At 33.3% G+C, this 12,274-nt stretch overlaps 1 protein-coding gene across 2 annotated transcripts in view; it reads right to left on the bottom strand.

Annotated features, from left to right (window-relative positions):
- Positions 1–314: 314 nt before the first annotated feature.
- The window catches only part of LOC110113577 (splicing factor SF3a60 homolog), a 37,022-nt gene continuing 25,062 nt past the window's right edge, over positions 315–12,274 (bottom strand). For both annotated transcript variants that reach the window (XM_020846217.2, XM_028700564.1), the window contains 4 exons: positions 11,114–11,191; positions 6,209–6,337; positions 1,491–1,637; positions 315–720 (listed from right to left, as the gene is read on the bottom strand). In XM_020846217.2, coding sequence (XP_020701876.1) covers positions 574–720; positions 1,491–1,637; positions 6,209–6,337; positions 11,114–11,191 — 501 coding nt within the window. In that variant the 3' untranslated portion in view covers positions 315–573. The remainder of the gene's footprint in view (positions 721–1,490; positions 1,638–6,208; positions 6,338–11,113; positions 11,192–12,274) is intronic.

The following is a 12,274-nucleotide window of genomic DNA, read 5'->3' as shown; positions in this document are numbered from 1 at the left end:
TATTCATCTACAAACAACCAAATGAGACCTAAAAAGGATTAGCCATAACAGTCTAATTAAATGACAAAAGAATGCTTCACACATCAGCAGACTAAAGCAATTTATAAATAAAGTTCAGCTCCCTTTGGGACAATTTTTTTATTGTTTTCTAAAACAGCTTTATAGTACAAAATTTTCTTGATTTACAAAATTTTATACTAAAAAATCACTTTAAAAAACATAACGAAAGCTGTCCCAAATGAAGCCTTCGACTCTCACCTCCATAAACAACATACGAGATTCAAAATGAAGGCGACATGATGACCAGAGAGCAATTGGATCACAAAATATTTGTACAACAACCTATTGGAAAATGTTCCTAAACAGCATTCCTTTCATTAAACTCTTAACTTTATCATGGTACTGGTTCCAAGAAGCACAATTCTACAAGATTTCAAGCCTAAAATGAAATTGAAGAACACTTAAAGAGTCCTCCAATATGATACAAGACACAAATTGTCCCCTACAGGTTCCTACTACAAAACCAAGACCAAGTTTAAGGAGCAGAGACAACTTGCTAAAAGAAGATGTGGCCTAGATCAGGCCCTGGCGCTGCAGATCTGTGTAGGTTTTCTTATTGTAGATGTTGCCCTCTTTGTCTTCATATTCTTCTTCAAGGTCAGGTCGCCATTTGTTCAATCCTTGCTTTTCCTGTATTCTTTCCCACAGCTCCTTTGCTTCCTGCATACACGAAGTGCAGAAAAAAAGGCGATTAAACATGATATCACACTTTTCACCAGCTCGGCTGAGAAAACGACATTTGAATTGATTATTTACAAAACCGATCAATTATTCTGTGCAGACAGACAGCGTCCAGAGACGAATGAGAGCGTGCAACGTCATTTTTTTTGTTGTGTATTGTTGCTGTGCACTGGGTGATGTGGCGCGCTCTCATTGGTCTCCGACCGATTCGATGTCTGCACAAAATAATTTCTCGTAGAAAACCATTATTCTGTTGTAAGGAATTCTGGAGGATATTAAAATGATTAAAAAGCAATAAAGGTGTATGTCAAGGTGACTTGGACCTATATGATGCAAATGAAATACAATTGAATGGTTAAAAAAATGAAAAATCACTGGAGTGCTTTGGGATGAGTGAACAACATTATTTGAGCGGAAACTATAATTAGTAGTAATAATAATTATTATTATAGTAAAAGTCGTAATAATAATAACAGTAAAATAATAACGATATATTATTATTAGTAGCAATAATAATAGATCGATGTAGAAACCACAAATTACTTCACAGACATTTTATCAGATTAAGGCATTATAGAACCGCAAAGTCACATATGACATTTCATACAAAGAAAATCAGATGTCAAACTATATTTAATTTCACAAACAAGGAATCAATATGTAAAAGAGCTCATATTTACTAAATTTTATGGTTTATTAAACATGATAACTCGGAGATTTGTTCTACAATACCACCTTTAAAAACGCACCTGAATAGAAGTAATTTCATTGAAATTCTTGGTGTTAGGTATACCAAGGCACCGCATTCCATGTTGATGTCGCCACTCCTTGAAATGGCGCTCAAAAGCACGGCGGCCCCAATAACTGTGATTTCCACATATTTCACACTTAAATTCCTGAAGCAGAACTCAGCAACTTAGCGTGTAGAAATGAGAAGCGCAGTGGACAACTGTTAATTGCATAATACTAAAATAGTGCAAAGCATATGAAAAATATGCACTAAATGTTAGTCAATTACCAAATAGGGAACATAGCTTCCCAGGGTAAAGTTTGAATTAAGAAACCTCTTTTCCCAAAATATTACATGAAAACATTTACCGAAAAATATGGAGTGCAATTTGATAGTTAAAATTCTTATAGAGAATAAGAAGAAATATTACATGAAGATCCAGTGCAGTCAACTTCGTAAAGCCAACAAATGCTGTAAGCAGATAATCAAATATGATCAATGAAACAAAATATCCATAAAACTGCAAAAATAATGATAAGGTAGATGCAAGCATTCCCAAGTTCAGTGCCTCTAGTCGTGTAAAAAGATGCAAAACATTTTCTTTCAATGTATATGCACCCCAATTCCAAAAACCATATGAAGCATTGAGATAAACGCATACAATACCAAACTACATAATGAACATGGGTTGCAAGCCTGATATAGATGTTATATCAGGTGATAGCAGAAAGAATGAGCGAGATGCAGGGAAATAAAAAGATAACATAGCAAGACATAATATAAAAATTTGAAAATTCAACTAACAGTACCATAAAATTTGTCCGCTCTAACTTAATACAAAAATAAAAATGCTTAGGCCATGTTTTTTCTCATTTTATTTTGGTATGGTTAAGGGTTTTTTTTTCCATTTCCTTTTTTCTTCCATTTTTTAATTAAAAAAAGAAATAATATATGGTAAAACTCTTAAAAACCAAGAGAATTAGTCTGCATCTTAAACACGTTGGATGGTTAATACAACATAAACAAAAATTTTAAATCAAAACTAATTTAGAATTAATTTGAACTTAAACATACCAAAGTCATTAAAAAAAGTTAAATCATGCCAGGAAAAATGGCGCGAAAACATTTGTTATTTTTAAATACAAATATATCCCGATTATTCATTCTATCATGGAATATAATAGTAAGCATTAAAAAAATTATATGGCTACGAAAAAAAAAAAAAAAAACTTTTGCTGTGATATAAAATAAGAACTATCTGTACACGTGAGAAAATTAATATCTTAAACAAATCATTAAATAAACATCATATTTTAAGTTACATAATTTAAAAAGATGTAAATAAACATCATGACATTAAATATCATATTTTAAATTAAATAAATTTAAAATTATATTTTAGTAACAGTAGAATATTTATCATAATTATTAATTCAGATGAACCTTGATTCTTTCATCATTAAATTGTTAGAATTGAGATGAACATGGCTTCATACAAGTATATATTCTTATAAAATATTTAGTAAATATCTGAAATTCTTGACTTGATATAAAATAACTAGTTATTATAGAAATGATCAATTTGTTATTTAAACAACTTATTATTCAAATATCAGATCTTTAGCAACATAAAAAAAATTAAGAATGATAAGTAATTAATATTAGCATTATAATTATCAACTCATCCTGAACACTAATTCCCATATAAATTTATTGTTATCATATATTTAAAAATTACAAAAAACTTTCTTGAAATTTACCTAATTATGTTATATCTCATACTAATATTTAATAAGAAAAAAAAGAGTTACAATACTTCCTGATATTACAAAATAGCTATGATCTTTAATATCAATATTCAGTTTTTTTTCGCAAAATTCCTCTCTAAACTTTATACTCTCCAGCACTTAAAATCTTGGATGATGGTTAATTCTTGAAGTCGTTGCATTGCAAATGCTCTCTTCCCAAATTCTTCGAGTCATTGAGCTTTTGATTCCCTCTCTATTGGTTTCTAAATAATCTACCATTGCTAAGGGCATCTAGTGGTTATGGTTGTCATGGAGTAAAGAAATTTTCCCAATTGCACGTATTGCAGCCGTACAAATCATCTCTCAGAATATTATTGGCCAAGTTTGGATATCCCTCCACTACTCCTTATATGCCTCATTGCCTCTAACCGCTTTATGAGTATTATTTTTACATCCACTCGCACCACTTCTTCTAAATCGATTAGTTTATCTTAGGAAGATTATGATCTTTATTTCACTTTCAAATATTTGAGTCTACCTCCCATGCCATTTCAATTTCTGGTTTTGTTGTTGACGCTTCATTAATACCATCTAGATTCTAGACAAATGCCTCTTCACATGCGAGTATGCCACAGGTAATCGCCAATTATTCACCTCCATAAACATGTCTTCTCTCTTAGTTGTCATTGGTACTTATGTTCCTACTCACTCCTGTCTAGAAAAAGATATATATCACATCTAAGAGCATATCCATCCTAATTTGTTTCATATATTTCCAAATTTTCTATTAATTTATCATTCATTTACTATCTTACTAATACTCACAGCTGCTCTGCAACATTTATCCATCTCATAGTGTGTTTCAAGAACTCAATACAACGAAAACAATTGGATGATATGTTTAAGCTGGTGAAATCTATTGCAAAACACGTAAATGTTGTTTTGTTTGCTTGCTTTTCCACCAGCACGTTGAATTAATAGAGTTATTGTTTAGGTTATCCTGCAAGAGTTTGTTCCTTTCTCCTCCATATTGAAGTTGAATCAGCTTGGTGAACATTATTGAGTGTCTTTTTCATCTTCCACATCGAGTTCTAATAGATATTAGTCTCATCCACACCCACCAAGGATTCAAATACTTCGTTACTTTAGTTGATGATCACTCTTGAGTCACTAAATCTGTTGATTTGATGAATTTTGAAAAGTTCTTACTAAAGTTAGCCTCTATAGAAATAAAACAAATTACTCCTCTTTGCCAGAGACAATTCATCTAGTTTTATTATCTTGGCAGGCTATATAAATGACATCCTACTTAAAAGGAGTGATCAAAATAAGGTTATATAAAAAAAAATGATAATTACGAACTATCAAATACTTTGGAAATAGTACAACAAAATAACAAATAAAGAATTTTCCAATCATAAAGAAAATACACCACCAAGCTTGAGAGGACTTGAGTGTTAGATTGTAAGCACGCTGACACTCATAAGGATGCAAATAAGCAGATGATTTTTTAAGATGCCTCTCATTGGTTTAATAGCCTCACAATTTTGTCATGTTAATTAACTTCTTAGAATGTCACTCATTCCAATATTTCTTCAATACGAGCATACTTAACTATGGAGTTTATTAATGAAATTTTAAGCATTACATCAAAAGGCACCTTGATGTTTAAGAGATTAGTTTTTTTCTACTAAAGGGATTTCATAATCTCCCCCACTTAAGTAACGAACATCTTCGTTAGTATCCTTATCCCAAAATCATCCACCAGATAGATAATATTCTATAAGTGGCCCATATAGATTCAAGTGATGGCTCCTGTCATATAACACTTTATCCCATATAGGATTCAAGAGGTGATTCCCATGGTGTAGCACTTTATCCTGTATGACACTCAGTTCTCATCCTATTGCTGGTGTATTTCTTTGATTATAGGAGGTTGGATGGTAAATTGATTTTTCCATCATTAGAACAAGATCTCCTTTATTGTAAGTGTTGTGAGTCAACAACTCTCGATCAAGGAAGATGCTTTGTGTATCCTCAGACATATCAAGAAGTCATTGAGAAAGAACTACTATACACAAAGAATGGACATCTTAATGTCAAAGCTTTTTAGATGTTAACAATAGTGATTCATTTGATAGCGATGCCTATTTGTGAAAGTCAACTTGGCTATATGGAAAAGTAAGAAACAAACAATGGCATCAAGATAAAATGTTGGGGCAAAATATATGGTCATAACACTCTAATTGTCAGATGAAGAGAGTTAAGGCCTCGTAGGGGGAATTTAATTTTGTAATTGAACAACTCATAATCTTAAATTATGGAGATATTGTTGCAAATACATTATTAGTAATCATGTGTTTCATAAAATAATAAAATATATTGAGGTTGATTGCCACTTCATCGAGATGTGGTGCTATCAAAGATCATTATTTTGGGACCACTTTAGTTTTCCAAGCTAAGTGACAAACTGAAACTAATTAATATATATGATTCATCTCAAGGACTATAGAGCAGGAAATATTATTTTAGATTTTTTTTAAATATAGCCACCAATGCATGTCTATTTAATTGTACCTTATCCTATCGTATTGATTCCTATATTATACATAGAAGGATCCACTATTGAATAATACTCTATTATATATGAAAGGATCTTATATTAAATAATAAACAAGAAGTAATTTTTCCTCTATCAATGGGCATGCACAAAAGAGAGCACAAACTAAGCAAGTCATACAACTAAGACTCCAGCATTAGGAGCAGGCTAGGGAGGTGCGAACCTGAAACTAACTTTCATAGATATTTTTATAAAAGATTATCATAATAAATTACAAATGAAGACATCACTATTAGAACATGGAATAAAGAACTTCAAATGCTTATCTTATAAGCATCAGTTTAACTAAAAGATAATGATGTTAATAGTGGAACTATTTAAAAAACTTATAAAATGTGATTAAATTACAAGTCCCGAAAAAATGCATACCTGGCCAAGACCATGAAGTTTATAAAGCCAATAGGGGATAGGCTTCCCATCCCAGCCCATAGGAAGTTTGAGAGGGTTGTAAATTTGCTGTTCATCGTCATCACTTTCACTATCAGCCTGCACCTCCTCCTGTCAACGCAAAACAAATGTCAAATTTCTGTTAAAGATTTTTTTTCTAGTGATTGAGTAATTTGCAATGTTCAAGGCAGGTAAGAAGAGCTATAAATTGAATCTAAATTTGCATATTGGAGAGTTAGAATTTCTCTCATTGTCAACTGTTAGAAGGAACTACAGCATTCATCAAGAAATATTTTTATCTCAACAAGATCCGCAGATGGCTATATAGGACCACCCTTAGAAAATCTTACATGGGATATGGAAGCATGAATTTTTTAACTGTCTATTACTCTTGAATCATTGATGGGCACACAGTAGTAGGCTGCTCCACGGGTCTAGAAGCAAGCAAATACTGATGTTAACTATGCGGGATTACCAGTGGATAAGAGATCCACTTCAGAATATTGCACACTTATGAGAGAAAATCTAGTAACATGGAGAAGCAAGAAACATAGTCTCAAGCCCAAGTGCAAAATCCAAATCAAGAGTAAGTTCAAGATACTAATAAGCTTTTATGGATCAAAGTTATACTAGAAAAATTAAAAATCAAATGGGAATGACCTATGAGAATATCCTGTGATAATAAATTTAGGCATCAGCATTACCCATAATTCAATACAATATGCTCGAACCAAACATGTAGAATTCGATAAACATTTCATCAGAGAAAAATTTAAAAAGTTGATTAATTTGTACTCGATATGTTCCTAAAGGTAGTCGACTCGCCGACATATTCACCAAGTTCTTTACAATTCTGCATTCAAAAATATTATATGTAAACTTTGAATGGTAGATCTCAACCATTCAATTTGAGGGTGTTCAGAATACAAAATCCCACGGATTGATGACTTGGTGAAAATAAGAAAAGAATAAACAAAATCAGCTCAAGCATATTAAATGGATTGATTGCCCATTTATTCAATTATTGTATTACTACATGTAGCAAAAATGAAAAAGGGAAGGCCTGCACTCCCACGGATTAGTAATTTGAAGGAGTATTTAGTACTAGAATGGAATATATATATGTATAATGTGGGGCTGTTGTCCATGCAATATAATTATTTCTCTCCTTGTACATTCTACAATTTCCTATTTATAGACATCATTTTTCCGTACATAGCCATGGAATGAATAAACAATCCAGGCTTTTTAGCCGCTGCTTCTTCAACGCTAGACATTATAATCCCTCCATATAACAAGTAAATTCTAGTTTTGATTAGAAGATTAACGTTTGCAAGTAAAAGCAAACTATGTTATTTCACCTCTTTTGGCCTTTCTGCTAAGCCTAATGGGTATATAGTGAAACTATTTCCCCTGTTTTCATGTTGTTTATTTGATCCCTGAGAACTGTGCAGTTACCGATCTTCATCTCTGCCTGTCTTGCACATGCAAAATGGCATTGTGAAGCTTAAGATTCGAAGTTTACATGATTTAAAAATTATGATAATGGCAGCTACAAGTAATGCATGGGTAGGGGAGGGGTGCCGCTGAATAAGGTTAAAATAAATTGTTAGTGATGACGTGATCTTTAGAGTTCATAATACTGCTCCTTTTTATTAAACAGACCAGCTGAAACACTTCACTTTAGACTGAATAAGCAATCAAATTTCCTATCCAGTATTATAACATTGGACATGAGTGCTACTAAAAGCAATCAGAGGCATGAATGTTAGAAGCAAAGCAATTCCCTTGCAGACCCTTCCCTCTGCATAAAAATACCAAAAGCATATTGTGAAGCGCATTATAGTAACGAGTGAAGCACGATGGGAAGGACAATCAGAACAACTGTTTATGGACGAAATTTTTATGATGCTGTGGTAAAAAGGCCTAAAAAATTAACTGTTTAAAACAAAAACTAAAACATACTGTCAAAAACTTCGTCATCCTCATAATCATCATCATTAAATTTATCCAAACAATTTTGAATAGGCTTTATGAATCCAAGTTCTTCATTCAATCTTGTTGAATACTACTTTATATGTTAAATTTATTGTTCATAAATCTTTTTATACAAGCTTTACCAATGTTAACTTTGGTCTATCTACTTTCCTTTCTAATTCCTTCATATTATGATGGGGACATCGACAAGAGATTCTGACGCGTTTATCAGAGGAAACATCGGAGATCAATGGCCATGATGGAGAGCCTTTACTTTTGATGCACTTTATGTACTAGTTATTTTTTTATTTCCGTTTTTACCCCCATGGGTAGTTTGTTTGCTTTTGTAGCCCAAGGGGCATTCTAGTCTATTTCCTTTAGTCATGTCAAGGCCTATATATATGGCCCCTTCTTATATATTTGGATGATGATTGATTAATAAAATTTTGAGTTTTCTTTGTCTCCCTCAAAAGTTGAGTGTTTGGGAGAAGAACAAGACCCAAGGTGTGGGAAATCGCAATTCTTGTCAACCTTCGGAAGGGTCCAAAGTTCGCGGCTCTAATTCTTGTTCCTCTTTACTCCTCCGATCTCCCCCTCTCTTCCCCAAACCACCGGCTTACTCCACCCCACCACCCCTCTCACCTTCTCCTACCCGACCACTCCTATAGACCCGTCGACCCTTGGGCGCCACCACCACTCCTTCCCATCCCATGAATTTTGAATTTCAAAATTCAAACCCCCTTAAATACTTTCCTAAAATACTCTTGTTAATTTTGTGAAGCATCTTTATTTGAAATTAATCCTATATTTGAATTTCAAATATTTTCTTTAATGACTCTTTCTAATTTTGGAAAGTATTAATATGGCCCCTTTTTATGTATTTGGATGATGATTGATTAATAAAATTTTGAGTTTTCTTTGTCTCCCTCAAAAGTTGAGTGTTTGGGAGAATAAGAAGACCCAAGGTGTGAGAAATCGCAATACTTGTCAACCTTCGGAAGGGTCCAAAGTTAGCAGCTCTAATTCTTGTTCCTCTTTACTCCTCCGATCTCCCCCTCTTCCCCAAACCACCGGCCTACTCCACCCCATCGCCCCTCTCACCTTCTCCTACCCGACCACCACTATAGACCTGTCGGCCCTTGGGCGCCACCACCACTCCTTCCCAAATCCCATGAATTTTGAATTTCAAAATTCAAACCTCCCTTAAAAACTTTCCTAAATACTCTTGTTAATTTTGGGAAGTATCTTTATTTGAAATTAATCCAATATTTGAATTTCAAATATTTTATTTAATGACTCTTTCTAATTTTGGAAAGTTTTAAATCTCATTCTAATTTAAATTTAAATTAGATGCGATTTAATATTTCTAGTCCTAAATTAGATAACTAATTTAGGAAACTTTAAACCTCTCCCTAAAATCCCTCCCTCTCACTAATTGTCGTCGGCCCCGTGCCCATGCCCCCACCCCCCTCTCACCTATTACACCCGCCCCCATCATTAATTCCCTAATTGAAGCTTAAATCAAAGCTCCAATTAAAGCCCTATTACTCCCAACTTTCCTTCTCAAATCCTTAATTTCAAATTCATAATTTGATATTCCTTTAACCCAATTAAACTAGGGAAATCTGAAATTAACTTCAGATTTTCCCTCCAACCTAGTCTCTAACCTAAACCGACCCCTTCTCCCCCCTCATCCAAACCATCTCCCCCTCTTCTCCTTCCATTGTTTCTCTTCCCTTGGGAACCCCAGTTCCCTCATGAGCATTGAAGCCAAAAGAAGAAGACAAGATCCTCCCTCTTTCTCCTCATTGTTGTATGGCCGATCCTGAGATCGACCACTGTTTTGCCTACAACACACGTGGAGAAATCGACATCCTCTAGTCACCTTTGTACAAACTGGATTGAGAACGAAGACTCGGTAGAAAGCTACGTAAACCGCATCATTTACTGCCTCGCCGAGACGATTGAGATTCAAGAACCCCGAGCACCTTGGCTTCTCATCGGACGATCCACTCCTCCACCACCGACGACCTTCTCTTGGATCAAAGTCGTTGTTGTTGCTACCATCTTAGTGGTGTCGTTTAGTGTGCTGAAAGCTTCTCTCCGCTAAAACCCTAGATTGACTGTGAGTGAGAACGATAACTCTTGGTGAACTTTTTATATATTAAATTTTGGATTTTAATTACAGCATATATAGTGTTATTGTGATAATTTCTAAATTGTCTTATCGTATTCTTATCTCTTAATTTTGCAACTGCATGCCAAGGCAAAATCTACATATCGTATTCATAAATACCTTTAATAACTTCAACACAACTTGAAAACGCACATTTTTTCTTATTAATACACATCAAATGAATTCATGTGATATCAAATCACGTCTTTTCAAGAATAATTAAAATTAAACAAAAAAAATTCTCTGCTCTTTATTATTAATTTCCTTAGACCAAAAAATGCCTTCATAATAATTCTCATCTATGCTTGAGACCAGCAAAGCCGGTTTTGATGAACTTGATGCTGCTAAAATATTTAACATAGTAACCGCCAAAAAGAACCAAACTGATAAAACTTTACACAGCCTATGAACCAAACTTTGAACAAGCAATTTCGGTGAACAAATTAAATTTATGTTAATATCAGGGTCTAACTTGATACTAGCACGAACTAAAATCACACAATTTTATGCGTCAGCTATAGTATTAATATTGAGAGAGAGAATGAATTCAAAAGCACTTAAGAACTTAATTGTAGTACCATATGCAACAAAATGATTGTAGACTCGGGCTTGCATCAGCCATTAACGAAAGCAGCAATAAATAACAAGCCTTTGAAATGCTCAATATTGTTAAAAAATAGTCATGACCCGAGACACATATATTAAAGAATCCATAATACAACAAATTTCATTACCTCCTCACGCTCTGCTTCCATTTCCTCATATGTCAAGGCTTGCTTCTTCTCAACATTTTCTTTTGTTTGTATAATTCGCTGAACAAAGAGCAAACAGGTAAGCAATAGGTTCTCAAATACCCATTTTTGTGCCCATTTTTGTGCAGGATGTAATGAACCATACAAAACTAACAAGCAGAGATCAGGTGTGATCACAGATATGCATGTAGATGCTCATTAAAAAAAAAAGATAAACATATAATAACCATGCATGAGATGCACATTTAGAAAAAAGAGAAATATATAATAACCATGCATGGGCGTGCATAATGGAAATTTATGAGATGTCATGAAAACGTTTGGTCCTTACAAGTTTAAAAACAGATGAACAGATGATGTCATGCATTTACAAGTTCAAAACTGACGGAAAGGTCAGCATTTGTGCATTATTGATATTACATAAGCAATTAAATTCATCAATTTTCATGACGCTTTAACAATTCATCGAGTATGTGGATAACACGGAATATCAAATGGTATATAAAAGTTCTTTTAAAAGTTTAATTTACCTATGTATTTTGACAATCAAAACAGTCCAATAATGCAACAAATCATCAACAAATCCTATTTTCAATCACAAGTCATTTGAAAGTCTCGACATTTTGAAACTGTAATTTTCTCATGCAATTATGGCCATCCGTTATGAAGATTTTTAAGCATTTAACTGCTTATCAAAGGATCTTAAAAATTCTTTAAATCACACATGCCACTAGTTTTAATGATGTTAAGGAGAATGGAAGGTATGCATCAGGCATAATGTCATAACATTAAAATCAAATTGGATGGAAAAAGATAATTCTCCTCCTACGTGGATATTGGATAATGACTATTACCCACTCAATTTGTTTCATCTATCATTTTATATAATCTTCAAACTCAATATCACATTATTGATTATGATTTTAAATATAAGAATTACATATAGAACAAGTTAAACTAATTTTTATAATGATTCAACCATATCACGTATGTAAGAAAATCCCAGGATGACCAAACCATCTACTTTCACCCATGTAATTCATCAACAAAAAAAATATCCAAAAGATGTAATAATCAACAAGGTTGTGAAAACTGGACTGGACAATGAACCGAAAAAAGGAGAGGTTCATGGTTTGACCGGTT

This window comes from Dendrobium catenatum, unplaced genomic scaffold, assembly GCF_001605985.2.
Source record: "Dendrobium catenatum unplaced genomic scaffold, ASM160598v2 fragScaff_scaffold_1557, whole genome shotgun sequence".
Lineage (NCBI taxonomy): Eukaryota > Viridiplantae > Streptophyta > Magnoliopsida > Asparagales > Orchidaceae > Dendrobium > Dendrobium catenatum.
This window is presented reverse-complemented; position numbering and strand designations above follow the sequence as displayed.